This window comes from Geotrypetes seraphini, chromosome 11 (genome assembly GCF_902459505.1).
Source record: "Geotrypetes seraphini chromosome 11, aGeoSer1.1, whole genome shotgun sequence".
NCBI classification, from domain to species: Eukaryota; Metazoa; Chordata; class Amphibia; order Gymnophiona; family Dermophiidae; genus Geotrypetes; species Geotrypetes seraphini.
In genome coordinates this window covers 48,210,421-48,229,760 of record NC_047094.1, presented here as the reverse complement: position 1 = coordinate 48,229,760, position 19,340 = coordinate 48,210,421, and the positions used below count along the sequence as shown (strand labels likewise).

General features: G+C 43.1%; 1 protein-coding gene across 2 annotated transcripts in view; it reads right to left on the bottom strand.

Annotated features, from left to right (window-relative positions):
- Window positions 1-19,340, bottom strand: part of LOC117345442 (cytoplasmic phosphatidylinositol transfer protein 1-like) — a 207,958-nt gene that overhangs the window by 91,028 nt on the left and 97,590 nt on the right. For both annotated transcript variants that reach the window (XM_033914066.1, XM_033914064.1), the window contains exon 3: window positions 5,265-5,413. In XM_033914066.1, coding sequence (XP_033769957.1) covers window positions 5,265-5,322 — 58 coding nt within the window. In that variant the 5' untranslated portion in view covers window positions 5,323-5,413. The remainder of the gene's footprint in view (window positions 1-5,264; window positions 5,414-19,340) is intronic.

Genomic DNA, 19,340 nt, shown 5'->3' with positions numbered 1-19,340 from the left:
TTTTAATTGTATTTTACTATATCATTGTAAACCATTTAGTTATTGCATGATAGACGGTATATCAAGTAACAAATAAACTTGGAAACTTTAGGAAGTCACCTCAGCAGACACAGGACTTGGAATACCTGGGGGTTCACTTCCACACGGCCAGAACAAAGTGTTCCTGCCAGTGTCACGTCAGGAGAAGTTGAGCCAGATGGTTAGGGATTTCCTGGCCAATCTGGTTCCATCGACCTGGCAGTATCTTCAGGTTCTGGGGACCATGGTGGCGACGATCAATGTGGCGCTTTGGGCCAGGGCCCCATTTGCCCCCACTGCAGGATGCCCTGATTTCATGCTGGAGTCCACAAAAGGATGCTCGTCATGCCCCACTGCCATGGACAATGGCGGCTCAGAGCAGTTTGGCCTGGTGGCTACGACCTCTCTCTCCAGAGATCTTCCCCTCTGGATTTCTGAGTGGATTATCCTGTCGATGGATGCCAGTCTCAAAGGCTGGGGTGCTGTCTGCATGGGCGTTCCTGTTCATGTGAATATTAATGCAAAAATCTCTGTAGTCTTGAAATATCCAGACAGTTAGCAACCCTATCTTCCTGAGCTCCGAGTACATTTGACAGGGCTTCATAAACATTTTGGTCCTTGGCTTATGTATAGATTGCCTGTGTCTTAATCCAGCTCATGTTACAGCTTTTTCAGAAGCTACAATAACATTGCACCAGAGATTATAGTTATGGGATTTTATTGTGTGGAAATTCCACATTCGTTAACACCATAAGGAACCTTGTGATTGTTTGCTTTCTTCTGACCAGGCTTGTGATGTTCAGAGCCTTAGGCCCCTCCCTGGTGCATCCGGTGAAGAACCTAAAGCTATGATTGGCCCAAACGCCTAAGGCTCCGCCCTAGGATGCACCGGGGAAGGCCCGCCATTTTGAAGAGGCAGGTCTGCTGCTTGGAGGGAGTAGGCAACCCTCCAGCTAGACATCATAAGTAAGGTAAAGGGGAGGGGAGTCCTCAGAGGCATGGGGGGGTTGCATGGCAGTGGGAGGGAGCGGGCATCTCTCCCATTGCCTGAGGGGGTCAGGGGGGCATTGCTTGGTGGTGGGAGGGAGAGGGTATTTCTTCTGCTTTGGGAGGGGGGAGGAGTAGCAGTGTCTTCATTTTGGTTTTTGTTTTTTTTTTAATTATTATTTTAATTTGAGGGGGGTCTGAGCTGTCAAACTTTACTTTCCTGTCAGTACCTGAGCCAATAAACACTCAGGCACTGATCAGAAAGCAAGACAATGACAGCTCAGACCTGTCGATAAATTTTGGCTGCAAATGTGGCACAACGAAGTTAGAAAATCATTCGGTGATTATAGAGAATCACTCGGAGTGATCATTTTAATATTAATGATCTCATTGCACTACATTTTGCATGGCAGTATTGGAGACTGCTAGAAAACTCAGAAAAGACCTCAGTAAGCTGTTTTGATAATCCCCTGCTAAAATATATGCACGCTAAACTGGCTGGAACCAGTTTAGTGAGAACGTTAAAGGCAGATTTTCATTTTGAGAATCCGCTCCAGATCAAAATGGAAGGCTCTATTTGTAATTTATAAACAGCTGTACATAATATTGTCCTTTTTTATACTTTAACAAAAAGATTTAAATATAAAATCATAAATATTCAAGGCTTGTGAAAATGAAGATAGAGTCGGGGGGGAGGGGGGGCAGGGACAGAGCCTGCGGGGATAGGGACAAACTTTGTCCCTGTGTCATTCTCTACATCAAAACATCTAAAACCTCTGCCCTAAGAATGTTAGCAGTAAATCAAAACAGCACAAAAGTGGACCAAATACTCCAGGAGAAGGAACAGCTGCATTTGCACAACACAAAAGGGCTCAGCATTAACTGTCATATTAAGGAGAGAATTAGCAAATACATCTGAGCACTACTGTCTAACAAAAACGCAGGGGAAACATACAAAGCTAAACAGTACAAAAGTACAAGAACTGCGCAGGTGAGACACGTAACTGGAATGGACTGGCTTATACAGAAAATGTGCCCAATAAGAAATTAAAAAAACCAAAACCCAGTACCAAACAAATATAGCAAAATCACATTCACCACAGAGTGAGAGGGGGCTCAGCCAAAAAGAAAACCACTAACACTCTGAGGCAGTTGATGGCAGGAAAAATAAAACCAGCCTTCTTGAAAACAAACACTCAGGCGGAGAAAAAAACTGCGAAGCTGAAAAACAAAACCAAAATACTAGAAAGCTTTTATTGATTATGACAGGAGTCGCCATACAACATATCACGCATAATTGGAAAAATTGGAGCAGGCTTAATTACAGTTTTTGGTGGAACTCATTGTGTTACACCTATAAGATGGAGAGAACAATAGCCATACAAAAAGGGAATTATAAAAAATTTAAAGAGATATGGGGGCCATTGACAAAATATTGTAATGAATAGATACCATTTTTCATTATAAGTACAATGCAAGTGAAGGGATGGGAGGGGGGGAATTCTGAATTTTATTAAATGATTGGATAAGTAAAAAAGAATATTTAATAGGATATATTTGATTGCACATGTTATGGTTGGGATGGGAGGGAAGGGATTACATTTTATGTATTATTGTTAAATATGACAGATGTTCAAGTGATGCATTTAAATTTCAATTGTCAATTTATTGATACACTTGTTGTAAGAGGTAAAAAGGAATAAAGATTTACAAAATACTAGAAAGGTAACAACAGCAGAATTCTTTTTGGTTCCTGGTGATTAAAAAGTCAAAAACTCACAAATTACAGGCGCAGAATCTTCATGTCCACCAACCAGCAAGCAAGAGAAAATAGCAACTTATCTCAGTGAAATACAACTAGAAGCAGGAAGAATAAATACATACTTGCTCTTCACAAGAAAATATCATATCTCTGTCCTCAAGTGATATCTGGGCTGCAAAAATGTTTACTCCTGATGCAGTAAACTAATGGCAAGCAAATAACCATACTTTCCCATCCCTCTCCCTCCTCCAAGTGATCCGCACAGGGAAGTCCTCAACCAGTCAATCTCCAGTGCTGCTGCCCCCATAGACCAATAATATTTGCCTGGTCCTCATCTTGCCACCTTCTTCCAAAATGGCAGCATCTGAATCCAGAGGTACGATGGGATGTACCACTAGGGATTAGGTGTCACTATTTTGGACCAGAGGAGGAATTCTTAGGGAAGCGGAGACATTTTTGTTGGCCTAGACAAGGGGTAGGCAATTCCGGTCCTCAAGAGCCACAGGCAGGTCAGGTTTTCAGGATATCCACAGTGAATATGTATTAAAATTGAATAGATTCAGATACTTGTTTGTATTAAATATTTAATAGCTGATTTTAAGAATTTGAGTTATCAATGAATATGTAGATGGATTTGCATGCACTGCCTCCTTGAGATGCAAACCTATCTCATACATATTCATTGTGAATATCCTAAAAACCTGACCTGCTTGTGGCTCTCGAGGACTGGAATTGCCTACCCCTGGCCTAGACCAAGTAGCCCCAGGGAGAAGAGGAGTCCAGGCAGTCATTTTCTTCCCATTTTGATCACAGGGGCAGAAGGTCAGGCAGGGGCATTGGGAGGTCAAGCCAAACGGGGTCATCTAAGGTGAAGATTCGAAGTTCACCTCAAATGACCCTTTACTCCTGCAAAGTTTTTTTACGCCAACCATGAGTTAAAGTAAATATTAAGGGGTCCTTTTACTAAAGCCGCAGCAAAAGCAGTAGTAGTAGAAATTGAATGAACGTTGGAGTATTTAGCTTGCTGGCACGTGGTAAGAAGCTCTTCTGTGGCTTAGTAAAAGAAGCCCTATGACAGTAATGAACCTCCCTGCTAAGCCAGGGTATGTGGAGTGTGATCTCAGTCTCTGTTTTACTACCAATGTTTGCTGGAATACTTTCTTTTGCAAAAGAAAGCTTACCTCTGGAGTTCATAAAATGTAGTACAATATAAACGCAAATTATCAAGGTGTACTTTACAATCAGGCCTGTAGTGCCCAATAAAATAGGAAATATTTCCATATTTTTCTTGGTCTCTGAGGATCTTTTCACTCTCTCGACACAATACTAGAATAATCCCTTGGCAACGACACCTCTTATTAAGGCTGTTCTTGTGCTTTTCATTGCTACACAAATTTTTCTACGAAGAGACTTTCTCGATGATTTACTTTGCAGTTACACAGGCTCATGTTTATTTTTTATTGCGGTTTTGCTCTGAGACCTTTACAGCTAGGGATCCCTGATGAAGAAGTGTTAATCGAAACATGGATCATGTCAGGTCCCTTGGTTTGTATAACGGTGGTGATATTAGCCACAATATATATATTTGATTTAATAAACTCAGCCTGCATCTTATACTCTTGTCTGCAGTTTTTTCTTTATTTGTTTTGATTGTTTTTTTGTTTCTACCACTGTGTCCAGTTTTCTTGCATTGAGCTTTTTTTTCAGTTGGAATGGAGATGGCCAGGCTATCAAAACCTCTTCATTCTCCACAGTTGTGTGTTTCCATGTCTTCCTGTAGTGAAGACTATGGTATAGATAACTTCCCTTTGAAAATTTGGGCTGAAGGGGTCCACTGGTACACATGTACCTGTGTGCATACTAAGTGAAGAGAGAATTTCAGCATGAGAAATTTACCAAGGAAAATATTTGATTACCTGGGCAAATTCCCTTGTAAACTGTCCTAATGCTGCCTCCCCTTGGACTACAGCCTTTCAGAAATGCCAAAGGAAGCAAAATACTTTTTTCTGTCACTTCTTCCACTTGTGAAGTCTTCTGGACACATTGTCTGTAAGCCTTACTCTTTGGCGTTCAGTCTCATTCTGGGACAGTCCACCACTGGTAATTCTGGTTTGTATCAGAGATGGTGAAAATTACTTGACTAGCTTCTTGACTCTCAGCCCAATCTTACCACTAGGTCATTCCACTCAAAGCATGTGTGTACACAGTCCCCATGCTGACATCCTATTGTGGATGCCACACCCAGAAACAGGTCCTATAGTTCTAGAGCTGTGAAACATTGAGAGACTATGAATGATAATAATCAAGGGGAAAGAATAAAGGAAAGAGTGAATCTAACTCTTTAGGTGGAAGGGGGGTTGAGAAAAGAAGTAAATGGGGTTTATGGTAGAGACTACAAATGTATGTTTGCCTAGGGACCAATATCATATTAATCTGTCCTCTGTGATAGCACAGGAAATGTGACATCAATCATGTGAGATGTCACTCATTCTCTCACCTGGACAGGTGCACACGTTTTTCTGTGAACTGCCCATGTCCATGGACAGGGTCTTCATGTGGCTTATTCTCTATCACTTCCACTCCTTCTCCTTTATCGCTCTCTTGGTGACTGTGCTTACTGATTGTGTACAGCTGTCCAATCCGGTACTGAAACAAAAAAGAAATACGTAACAGAAATCAAAGAGACAATACAACACTGTTGAGTAAGAAATTAGTCTTGCCTGTCCATAGTATATCTTAATCAATGTACAGAATACACTCATCCTCATAACAATGGCTTTTATTTATCATTTGGTAACTGCAGAATGTAAGCAATTATACAGTATTAGTTCAATCTATAGTTCACTTGTAATGGGAAAGAAATTCCTTTGGATTTCTTCAATAAAGCAATTTTGGTTGTCAGAGACCAAAACTACAGCAGTGTCAGTTTGCAGGACTCCTATTATTTATTTATTTAGCATACGTATTTATAAAACTTTACATACCCTTTTCTTGGGCATGCCAATTAAGGTGGTGTACACCAATTAAAAAAAGACCTGTTTAAAAAAATACAACTTGATCCCTAACAGTTTCCCTAGGAAACAAGTTAAATAGTACTTCAATGCTTTTCTAAATGTAAACCGCTTAGACAATTAATAGGCAGTATATAAATAAAAATAAATTCTTAAGAGATAACACATTTTTAATTTCTCCATCAATCTGGAATCTCAGAAACCTTGTTACCTCTTCCATTAAGCACTATCCCCCCCCTCCTTTACCCCTTGATATTATGGAATTCATTGGCAGATGAATTGTACTTAGAAGACTAACTTTCAGGAAAATTTTGAAAATTGCCATAGTCAAGGAGGCCTTCAAATAAAAGTAGGATGATGACAGGAAGAATATAAGGAGGCAGACAGTATGTGGACAATAAGGCCTTATTTAGACCTTGATACTAGTAGCAGAATAAGTCGGGGTAGGGCAGGAGAAGATGGTGGGATATTTTATGATCTTACTACATATGTTGTATGTGGATTGATTTGTATTATATTGTTTCATTGGATTTCATTACAACTGCTTCTCACTGGGGTCTATTTTTGTGGATCAATAGATTATAAATATTTTAAATCAATATACATGAAAATAGGCCATTTATTCTGTCTCTGACCCAAAGCCTACCCTAGAAGGATTACCCTCTTATTTTTTTCATTAAGGTCAGAAGCTTCTAGCAAGAGATTATTCTTGGCTAATTCTCTCCATCAAAATGAGGCAGGAGGACTGGTGAACCATTACAAATTCAACCAGATTAAAATAAAATATTCACTTTATTATAACATGTAAGCTGCTTTTGTAACATAACATAACATAGTAATATAATAAGAGATGGCAGATAAAGACCAACATTGTCCATCTAGTCTGCCTGGCAAGATAGCTAGAATCGTAGATGCCATTCTGTGCTGAACACACTAATACTGTCTCTATGCTTTTATAAAGGATTGTATCTTTTATGTAGGATCCCTGTCCCTTTGGGGGCTATCTCAAATTTATGCCTAGAGCCAAATGGCTCATAATTCTCTTTCTCGGTGTCCTTCCTTATCAGATGAACATTTCTGCCATCCGTATGGAATAGGGCTCTGTGTTAAAAAAGCCTCAAAAAGTAGAGGCATATATAGTATATTGAAACAATGCAGACACAAGATGATGTCATGCTTGTGTTAACAGAAATCTTGTCAGCTCCTTCTAATGACCTCCCTCTTCCACTTAGCCCCTACTCCCCTTGGTGTCAAGATTGAGATTCTCATAATACCACCTGTCTCACAGGGAGAAGTCACAGTCAGTGCTGCTTAACTTGCATTGCACAATTAATGTCAAGACACTTAGATTTAGAGAATGACGGAGTAGTTTGGAGTCAGAGTGTAGCATGGTGCGTCCTTCTGTTGCCATAGGAATGGCTTTGGACTCGCTCTGGTCTTCCTGCCTCATACCTTGCTTCCTCCCCCCCCCCCTTCCTTAAGCCTCTTTCTTCTGGCCTTATCAGACTGAAAGCATAGTACAGGGCACTAGAAATGAAGAGGCAGGATAAGTTAACACAAAGTGGTAATCCGACCCTCTCATTCTCCTTATTTAATTTGCATATTTTTAATAAATATCTTTATTGAAAACCAACAGGGCACAACATATAAAATGCCATAACATTAAATCTAGAATAGTAACAAGAACAAAACATAGCATCTGTGAAGCCATAAAAGAGCATGCAATAATGTAATTATCAGGTTATATAGCCCCACAGTACTTTACCCAACACGTCTTTAAAGCAGATCAATACAAATCTGAAAACAGCAAGGAATATAAAACTATATCCAAGGTGCCTCTTTGGTCCGGTTTCCCAATACATATGTAGTCATTGCTCCACCATTATCCCTACCCCCAATTCCCCAGAAGCGATCTCTCCACTCACATCAGCAAAATTAACACCGCAGTTCTAACAAGACAGTAAGGTTTATTTAGAAACAGAGAAGTCCCTTTCAGGTCATTCCGAGGATCTCATTCCATTTGCTTCTCTCTCACCTTGTCTTACTGCTTAGCCCAGTCTGAATAAGTTATGTTATTAGCTTGCAATCATGAAGAATTTGGTATGAGAGCTGCTGCCATTTCTGTCCATCATGCTCTGCTCTCTTTACTTAACAGGTGATGAAGACTGAAGTGCCTAATTTCATTACAGCATACATTCTCTATCACTAGTCTTTAAGAAGCAATTCTGAGACCATCCATAGGCCCTACAACCTGATTTTCAAAGGGAAATGCCCCATGGAGTTTCCATTTGATAAGCAGGGCTAGCAAGGAAGTATGGGTACTTTCTTTAATGTTTGGTGCAAGGAGAGGCTTGGGGGCAGGATATATAAGTTGCAGAGTATTCATAAGAACATAAGAAATCAGAAACTTTGGGTCTGTAATTATTCTTTAAGGCAGGGAACAGCAGATGGGCAGGAGAAGGAAGGGGCAGGGATGGGAGGGACAGTAAAATGTACAGAGTGGACTGGTTTTATTAATGTTAAAACACTGGATTGATTTCTTGTTCAAGTTTCTTCTTTTGTCTGTGTAACTATTGTTGGCATGGTGCACAGTACAGAAGCCTTTTTATGTGCAGGTAAACCTAGGTTAACTCATGTAAAAAGTTTGGAAAATTACCCTAATGTATTTTAATGATCCCAAAAAATCTGACTTCAAGCAGTAATATTGAAAGGACGCATGATTTTTGGCAATGGTTGCAATGCTGACATTGACAGTTGAAGAAATCCTGCTTTGCATGTGAATCAGTGCCCCAATCCTTTTGTTTCAAGAGGCTGCAGCTAGAGGGTCACAAATATGGTATATTCCTGCAATAGAAACCACCACCTTTAATGGTCTGGGGGAGGGAGAGGTTGAAGGCGGTCCCTTGATTTTCACAAAACACTCACTTAGATCACTGGTAGGGGAAAGCATGGAATCCACCTGGATTTTAAAAATTCTGCTACATCAAAGATAACACAGCAACACAGGCAGTATATGTTAATTAGTTTAGTGTTATGTTGACACTTCTCATTTTGTTGCATATAGGTTTGGGCAAGATGCGCCATCAGCCCTAACTTGTGCAAGAAGGAAACCTTTCCCTCATGCTATAAAGAGTACTGTGAACAACACTTATTAACTTATTGTACAGTACCTAGAGCTTTACCATCTGTTGATGTTTAAAAAAAACACACTTTTTTAAAAATAATGGGCATGCAGGAAACTGAACCACTGCAACTGTGAATAAAATTAAAATAAAAACTACTTCTATAAGTTTATTTATTTTTAATAAAAGGGCAGAAGCAAAGATTAAGTGGTAAAAAGATCAGCATTAAACGAAGACAATTTTCAAATAATTTTATCCATGTATGTACTTAAGCACTTATCCAGGTAAAAGCATTGCTGTTACAAATTATGGTAGGAAAATTCATTTTTTCATCCAAGACAATTCGTGGATTTCTTAGTGGAAGGAAACCACCTGAATCAGTTTTTAAAAGGGAACTTTTTCCTTTTGAAAACTAGTATGAAGTCTGTGAATAAAAGTTTTTGTAGACTTTACAAATGTGTGCTTTGTTTGAAAGTTGCCCCTATATAACTTTATGGGCTAGATTCACAAAGCAAACCGATCAGTTTGTGTCCCCTTTGCAATCAGATTTCCCTCCTGCACTATTCACTAACCTCTCCTGCGATCCGCTTTGAATCTGTGCATGCAAATGAGGAGAAATGCATGCAAAGTGGACAGGGACGCGATTCACCAAAGAAATTTTGGGCTGGCCAATCAACCCAAGAAGCGACTACTGAGGACCAATTGAAATATCTTTCCGACTCTCCAGCCCTGCTCTCTGCTGCCCGGAATCTCTCCTGCCTGCTGCCCCGATGCTTGTCCCCATCTCTCCTGCCTGCTCTGCCCCGAATCGCTGCCCTGTTCGTTCCCGGTTAGCTCCTGCTTGCCTGCCGCCCTGAATCTCTCCTGTCCTTCTCTACACTGTGAGCCTTTGGTTTTAACCCGTGGGTTAAAACCACGGGCTCACTGGGCCACAAAAAAGTAAAAATAATTTTTAAAATGTCACGTCTCGGAAGGGTTTTGATGCATGTGCAGACCATCTACAGAAAGTCTGCGCATGTGCGGGATCGCACACTTGCGATCCGTGTTGGCCAGATGAGGGCATTCCTCCAAATGCCCTCATTTGAACTTTTTACATTGCTGAATTCATCAGGCCTGCTAGGATCGCCCACGGATCGCCCAGGAAAAACGGGTTAGTGAATCTAGCCCTGTATCATAAGAACATAAAAACTGCTGCTGCTGAGTCAGATCAGTGGTCCATCATGCCCAGCAGTCCGCTCACGCAGCAGCCCTCTGGTCAAAGACCAGCGCCCCAACTGAGACTAGCTCTACCTGCGCACGTTCCAGTTCAGCAGGAACTTGTCTAACTTTGTCTTGAATCCCTGGAGGGTGTTTTCCCATATGACAGACTCCGGAAGAGCGTTCCAATTTTCTACCACTCTCTGGGTGAAGAAGAACTTTCTTATGTTTGTACGGAATCTATCCCTTTCAATTTTAGAGAGTGCCATCTTGTTCTTCCTACCTTGGAGAGGGTGAACAACCTGTCCTTATCAACTAAGTCTATTCCCTTCAGTACCTTGAATGTTTCGATCATATCCCCTCTCAATCTCCTTTGTTCGAGGGAGAAGAGGCCCAATTTCTCTAATCTTTCGCTGTACGGCAACTCCTCCAGCCCCTTAACCATCTTAGTCGCTCTTCTCTGGACCCTTTTGAATAGTACCATGTCCTTTTTCATGTACAGCGACCAGTGCTGGACGCAGTACTCCAGGTGAGGGTGCACCATAGCCCGGTACAGCGGCATGATAACCTTCTCAGATCTGTTTGTGATCCCCTTCTTTATCATTCCTAGCATTCTGTTTGCCCTTTTTGCTGCTGCCACACCTCTTCTTCTTCTCTAGGGTATTTAGATCCTTGATTTGATAACAAGTCTTTTAGAATATAATACAGAATTCTTTAAAGAGATCTTAGAGAAGCATTAGCACCTTTATTTCCTCCTGATTATGCCTCCCTCCCGATTCATCCTAGCATTCTTGTAGCTCTGGTCTTTCTGACACTATTTTGCAGCCTTGAGATTATCAGATATCATCACTTCAAAACCCCTCTCGTATTTATGGTATGCCAGCAATTCACCATGATTTGCCTTTTTTTTCTACAATAAATCTTAGTTTTCATTTTTGACCATTCCTTAAGCTTCCTTGATTTCTTTTGATCTGCTCCATCTGGAATGATTATTCTGTTGCAGATTTCAGTATAATTGGCAAAAAGACAGCTTTCTTGCTGATCTCTTTACAGAATCATATGTGAAAATGTTGACTACAAATGGCCTAAATTCAGGACCAGCTCCCAAAGGCACTTCACTGAAAACCCCTCTTTGGTGGAAACTTCATGTACCATTACTCTCCTGCTGCCGATCATTCAAACAGTTTCTTAACAGTGTTCCTGCTGGGCTTATTTATGATCTGCCTGCTTGAAACTGCATCAATATTACAGAACTGCAAGTACACAATCTAGATCAGTGTTTTTAAACACACATTACGCGAGTCGCTTGTTGGGAGTATGCAGTAGCGCTGCCTGATTCAGTTGAATGGATCCGTCCGTCCCCCCCCAGTCAGCGGCAGGCAGAGTATGGGAACTGCTGCCAATACTGTGACGAGATTCAATGATGATTTGCTCCTCCCCTGTCCCCGATTCAATGCTGATTCAGCTCGCCTCCAACTCCAACCTAAAGTAGCAGTGTAAACAGATTGCTCCTAGCCTGCCAGCCAGGGCGTCCCTCTGCCGCGTCATCAGTGATGTCATCAGCGATGCAGCAGAGGGAAGGCCCCAGAGGGCATGCCAGGAGCAGCCTGTTTACCAATGCTACTTTAGGTTGGAGTCAGAGGCGAGCTGAATCGGTACTGAATTGGGGGTGAGAGAGGAGCGAATCATCATTGAATCTCGTCACAGTAACGGCAGCAATTCCTACACGCTGCCTGCTGCTGACTGGGGGGGGGGGGGCAAAACAGATCCATTCAGTTGAAATGGGCAGCGCTAACACTTACCCCCAACAAGTGGTTCGTGTACCCCTAAGAGTACATGTACTGCATGTTGAGAAACACTGATCTAGAATAGATCACTTATTTTGCCACACCCTGCTCCTCTTTATCTCTCTCTGCTCCATTCTCCCTCCTTGCTATACCTCTCTTCCTGTCCAGACAGATCACATGGCTAGATGAACACATTGTAACAGATGACATAGCCATACAAGCAAGTTTTATTTAAACAAAATTCTGCACAGTTCAGACCCCAGTTTCTCATTTTATCCTGTGGTTTTTTTTTTTTTTTTTGTTTTCTCCCATATGTGCTCATTTTCTTTACTTTCACTTTTTCATTTTTCCTGACTTTCTTTTGCTTTCATTCCTTACGCTTCTACTGTAATTATCATTATTCTTTCCTCACCATCTCACTACTTTCCACTTCTTTCCCCCTTACTAAAGTCACTGAAACCTAAAAAAAAAAATCCATGCTTTTACTACACAGCAATTATAATAGCCAACTATTATATGAAGGAGGTCTGACTAGAGAGGCCCTCTGCAGGATGTGGGGTGCAGAAACCAGAGGCCTAGAGATCTTAGGGGAATTCAATCATCCGTAATTAGAGAGCTCCATGTTTGTAATCATTTCCTGAGCATGAAAAGGGAAAGGAAATTATCCACAGACTCTCAACCCACCAATTAGCCAAACACTCCTTCTGCTAGTTCCCTAGCTCAGTAGTCTATTCTGTGCTGGTAGACAGGCTCCCTATGTTGTCAAACATCTGTACCAGCAGTGCTGCTAATCCTCCTCAGTCATAGCAAACACATTTAAGATGCTGTTATTTTTTTTTTCTAATCACAATATTGTATGCAGCAATGGAAATCATTTGCTCAGCTTAATAAGGATCATCTACTCTAGGAGGGAGGGACTCTGTCCTTATTATTCTCCAGACCAGACTCAGCCTACCTCAGCAAGATCTACTTTTGGATATCAGTTCAAGGTCCAGCAGCTTTGTTAAAGTGTGTGACACAGTAACATAGTAGATGACGGCAGATAAAGACCCGAATGGTCCATCCATTCTGCCCAACTTGATTCAATTTAAATTTTTTTAATTTTTCCTTCTTAGCTATTTCTGGGCAAGAATCCAAAGCTTTACCCGGTACTGTGCTTGGGTTCCAACTGCCAAAATTCCCTTCAAAACTGACTCCAGCCCATCTACACCTTCCCAGCCATTGAAGCCCTCCCTAGCCCATCCTCTCCCAAATGGCCATATACAGACAGGCGCAGACCGTTCAAGTCTGCCCAGTTTTGGCCTTAGTTCAATATTTAATATTATTTTCTGATTCTAGATCCTGTGTGTTCATCCCACACTTCTTTGAACTCCGTCACCGTTTTTCTCTCCATCACCTCTCATGGGAGCGCATTCCAGGCATCCACCACCCTGTCCGTAAAGTAAAATTTCCTAACATTGCTCTTGAATCTACCACCCATCAACCTCAAATTATGTCCTCTGGTTTTACCATTTTCCTTTCACTGGAAAAGATTTTGTTCTACGCTAATATCCTTCAAGTATCTGAACGTCTGAATCATATCTCCCCTGTCCCTCCTTTCCTCTAGAGCAGTGGTTGGCAAACTGCAGCTCGCGAGCCGCATATGGCTCTTTAGCCACTTGAGTGCGGCTCGCGGCTCATCTAGAGCAGGGGTGTCCAACCAGTTTCCCTTCCCTGTAAAGAGGACACTGAAGCGCTGGGCCGACCAACCTTCGCCACTCGATGTCAATTCTGACGTCGGAAAGGAAGTTCTAAGCCAGCCAATCGCTGCCTGACTGGGCCCAGAACTTCCTCTCTGACGTTAGAATTGACGTCGAGTGGCGAAGGTTGGTCAGCCCAGCGCTTCATTGTCCTCTATATGGGGAAGGGAAGCAGGGAGAGCTCAGAACTCTGTGGCGGCCTGTTCCCTGATGGCAGCAGTTGCAGTCTATTCCCCGGCATCGGTGGCAGCCTGCTCCCCAATGGCGGTAGCTTGGGGGAGGGCAGGGAGAAAGAAAGAAAGAAGGGAGACAGACAGAAAGGGGGCATGGAGAGAGAAAGACAGACAGAAAGAAAGGGGGCATGGAGAGAGAGAGAAAGAAAGAAGGGGCAAGGTGAAAGAAAGAAAAAGTTGGGGGAGGGAATGGGGTCTGGAGGAGAGGAAGCAAACAGGAGGCTGAAAGAAGGGAACAAATATTGGATGCACAGTCAGAAGCAGAAAGTGCAACCAGAGACTCATGAAATTACCAGACAACAAAGGTAGGAAAAATGATTTTATTTTCAATTTAGTGATCAAAATGTGTCTGTTTTGAGAATTTATATATGCTGTCTATATTTTGCACTATGGCCCTCTTTTACTAAACCGCAGTAGTGGTTTTTAGTGCAGGGAGCCTATGAGCATTGAGAGCTGCGCAGGGCATTCAGCGCAGCTCCCTGCGCTAAAAAACGTTATTGCGGTTTAGTAAAAAGGGAGGGGGTATATTTGTCTATTTTTGTATAGTTGTTACTGAGGTGACATTGCATAAAGTCATCTGCCTTTACCTCTTTGAAAACCTGTGGAATATAAATGATAATTAACATTTTCTCTGCGTACAGTGTGCTTTGTGTTTTTTAAAATTTTATTGTTGGTAGATCATTTTGATTTGGCCACAAAGGTAAGGGGGAGGGAGGGAGGGAGGGGAGCTGTAGAAAGACATCTAGTAATCCTTGCAGACTTGACTGCAGGGAATTATTTTTGTAAAATCATGTTTTGTTATGTGACTGGCATTATTTAGACTTTAATTTCTATGAATGAATAGAATGAAAATGATATAAAATTGCTTGCTTGTTTTTATGTGCGTGCGCTGAAGGGAAGTGGAGAGAGAGTGGGCCGAGGACGCTGAAGGGAAATGGGGAAGAGAGAGTGGGGAGAAGACGCTGATTTATAAATTGACAATTGTATAGAATATTGTTTCTTTTTATACTTTAATATAATAAGTTTAGTATAAAACTATTCGAAGCTTGTGTGGATGGGATTGGATGGTTTGTGGGGATGGGGACCGAGCTCACGGGGACGGGGAGGGAGACAAATTTTTTCCCTGTGTCATTCTCTAGGCTCTGCCACGAATTGATTTCGTGCGGGCGAGCAGGGTGTCAATCGGGTTGATTTACCCGTCATAGCGCAAGCAGGCACGGGGTATGGCTCTCAAAAAAAAAATCTTAATCGTACTGCTGATTTTGGCTCTTTTGTCTAATGAGTTTGCCTACCACTGCTCTAGAGCAGCGATGGCGAACCTATGGCACGCGAAGGCCTTGCAGCTGGCACGCGCAGGGCCGCCATCAGGGCAGTACTACCAGGGGGTGCACAGGAGAGAGAGCTGAACGGGGACGATGGGGGACCCGTGGGGTTAAATATAACTCGAGCCGCGAGGCTCGTCTTCTACTCCGACTGCCCTGCCGCTCACACAGCCGATCGGAAATCTTCCCCGACGTCAGCGCTGACGTCGGAGGGAGGGCTTAAGCAAAGCCTGCCCTCCGACGTCAGCGCTGAAGTCGGGGAAGATTTCCGATCGGCTATGTGTGCGCGGCGGGACAGGCAGGAAATAGAAGACAAGCCTACGCGGCTCGAGCTACATTTTGCTGAGAAAGTTGCTAAGATGGGCTGGGAGACAAACGGGGAACACAAAAGGGGGAGGGAGTGCGTTTTGGACACAAGGTATGAACTTGGGAGAAAGGAAGGGAGGGAAAGAGATGCTGAGGTGGGGGAGGGAATGGGTTTTTGGACACAGAAGGCATGAACTTGGGAGAGAGGAAGGGAGGGAAAGAGATGCTGAGGCGGGGTATGGAATGGGTTTTTGGACACAGAAAGCATGAACTTGGGAGAGAGGAAAGGAGGGAAAGAGATGCTGAGGTGGGGGAGGGAATGGGTTTTTGCACACAGAAGGCATGGACTTGGGAGAGAGGAAGGGAGGGAAAGAGATGCTGAGGTGGGGGAGGGAATGGGTTTTTGGACACAAGGCATGAACTTGGGAGAGAGGAAGGGAGGGAAAGAGATGCTGAGGTGGGGGATGGAATGGGTTTTTGGACACAGAAAGCATGAACTTGGGAGAGAGGAAAGGAGGGAAAGAGATGCTGAGGTGGGGGAGGGAATGGGTTTTTGCACACAGAAGGCATGGACTTGGGAGAGAGGAAGGAAGGGAAATAGATGCTGAGATGGGGGAGGGAATGGGTTTTTGGACACAAGGCATGAACTTGGGAGAGAGGAAGGGAGGGAAAGAGATGCTGAGGTGGGGGAGGGAATGGGTTTTTGGACACAAGGCATGGACTTGGGAGAGAGGAAGGGAGGGAAAGAGATGCTGAGGTGGGGGAGGGAATGTGTTTTTGGACACAGAAGGCAAGGACTTGGGAGAGAGGAAGGGAGGGAAAGAGATGGTTGTGTACACGGGAAATAGAAGAAAGGAGAATTTTTGGTCATAGGGAGGGAGTGAGGTACAGACAGTGGCATACCAAGGTGGGGGTGGGGGCAGTCTGCCCCGGTTTTACGCCCCAAGGAGGTGCACAGCTGGCCACCCTCCAGTGTTCTCCCTAGTCTGGCAAACTGCGTCTCTTTAGTCACTTGAGTGCCACCGCCGCCATTGGGAACAGGCCAGTGCCAAGTTCTCCCTGCTTTTCCCTGTGGGGCCGACCAACTCTCGCCACCCGCGTCAATTCTGATGTCGGAGAGGACGTTCTGGGCCAGCCAATCGCTGCCTGGCTGGCCCAGAACGTCCTCTCCGATGTTAGAATTTACGTCGAGTGGCGAGAGTTGGTCAGCCCCGTGGGGAAGAGAAGCAGGGCGAACTCGGCGCCGGCCTGTTCCCGATAGCGGCAGTGGCAGCCTATTCCCCAGTGGCGGTGGCATAGGGGAGGGCAAGGAGAAAGAAAGAAAGGGGGGGACAGGGAGCCAAAAAAAAAAAAAAGAAAGAGGGCTGGGTGAAACAAAGAAAAATGGGCACGGAGAGAAAGAGAAAGACAGACATACAGAATGAAAGGGGGTATGGAGAGAGAGAAAAAGAAAAAAGGAGGCAGGGTGAAACAAAGAAAAAGTTTGGGGAGGGAATGAGGTCTGGAGGAGAGAAAGCATACAGGAGGTTGAAAAAATGGAAGAAATATTGGATGCACAGTCAGAAGAATAAAGTGCAACCAGAGACTGATGAAATTACCAAAGGTAGGAAAATGATTTTATTTTCAATTTAGTGATCAAAATGTGTCCGTTTTGAGAATTTATATATGCTGTCTATATTTTGCACTATGGCCCCCTTTTACTAAACCGCAATAGCGTTTTTTAGCGCAGGGAGCCTATGAGCTTCAAGAGCAGCGTGGGGCATTCAGCGCAGGTCCCTGCGCTAAAAAACGCTATCGCGGTTTAGTAAAAAGGGAGGGGGAATATTTGTCTATTTTTGTATAGTTGTTACTGAGGTGACATTGCATAAAGTCATCTGCCTTGACCTCTTTGAAAACCCGCGGAATATAAATGATAATTAATATTTTCTCTGCGTACAGCGTGCTTTGTGTTTTAAAAATTTTATTGTTGGTAGATCATTTTGACTTGGCCACAAAGGTAAGGGGGAGGGAGGGGAGCTGCTGAAAGAGTCTACCTTGACGTGGTTGCAGGCTTACAAATCTTTTGGTCAAAGAGTGCAGCGACAGAGAAAAGTATGTGTGTATTTGGCCCATGAATGAAATCATTAAAACATTATAAATTGCCAATAAATTGAAATGAAAAACAAAGGATTGTGAATCAAATTGATTCTCTGACAATACAAAGATTCCAACCTTTAAAAATGATGTTACATAGTTCAGGCAACTTTATAAAGAGTTTTTAGATACTAAAATCTTGTTATTAAGGTTTAATTGACGTGCTGGCACTTTGAGGAAATTCTTTGGTTTTGTGCGGCAGTTTGGGCACTCGGGCTCAAAAAGGTTAGCCATCACTGCTCTAGAGTATACATATTCAGGGCTTTCAGTCTGTCCTCATAAGTCTTCTAGCAGAAGCCTCCTATCATTTTAATTGCCCTCCTCTGGACCACTTCAAGTTTTCTTACATCCTTCGCCAGATACGGTCTCCAAAACTGAACACAATACTCCAAGTGGGGTCTCACCAACGACCTGTAAAGGGGCATCAACACCTTCTTCCTTCTACTGGCTACACCTCTCTTTATACAGCCCAGCATCCTTCTGGCAGCAACCACTGCCTTGTCACACTGTTTTTTCACCTTTAGATCGTCAGACACTATATCACCCCAAGGTCCTTCTCTCCATCTGTGCATATCAGCTTCTCAGCTCCCAGCATATACGGTTCCTTCCGATTATTAATCCCCAAATGCATTACTCTGCATTTCTTTACATTGAATTTTAGTTGCCAGGCATTAGACCATTCCTCTAACTTTTGCAGATCCTTTTTCATATTTTCCACTCCCTCTTCATTGTCTACTCTGTTACAAATCTTGGTATCATCCGCAAAAAGGCAAACTTTTCCTTCTAACCCTTCAGCAATGTCACTCACAAACATATTGAACAGGATTGACCCCAGCACTGAACCCTGAGGAACTCCACTACTCACCTTTCCTTCCTCCGAGCGACTTCCATTAACCACCACCCTCTGGCGTCTGTCCGACAGCCAGTTTCTAACCCAGTTCACCACTTTGGGTCTTAACTTCAGCCCTTCAAGTTTGTTCAAGAGCCTCCTATGAAGAACCGTATCAATGGCTTTGCTGAAATCTAAGTAAATTACATCTAGCATATATCCTCGATCCAGCTCTTCGGTCACCCAATCAAAACACTCAATCAGGTTCGTTTGGCATGATTTTGTAAAACCATGTTGCCTCGGATCCTGTAACCCATTAGATTAAAGGAAGTACACTATCCTTTCTTTCAGCAACACTTCCATTATTTTTCCAACAACTGAAGTGAGGCTCACCGGCCTGTAGTTCCCGCTTCATCCCTGTGACCACTTTTGTGAATAGGGACCACATCCGCTCTCCTCCAATCCCCAGGAACCACTCCCGTCTCCAGAGATTTGTTGAACAAGTCTTTAATAGGACTCGCCAGAACCTCTCTGAGCTCCCTAAGTATCCTGGGATGGATCCCATACGGTCCCATCGCTTTGTCCACTTTCAGTTTTTCAAGTTGCTCATAAACACTCTCCTCCGTGAACGGGTAGAATCTACTCCATTTTCTCGTGTTACTTTGCCAGACAATCTCGGTCCTTCTCCAGGATTTTCTTCCGTGAACACAGAACAGAAGTACTGTATTTGTTTAACATGTTTGCTTTTTGGGCTTTGAAGAGGTGAAGCTCACTATCTACAAACCCTTCTTTCCCCAGAGGCAGGAATTGGTCTATAAAATTCTCACTGCTCCCTCAGTTTCAAATTTTCCCAACAGGAGAAATGTGGGACATGAAAAGTAACGGGAAAGTTCA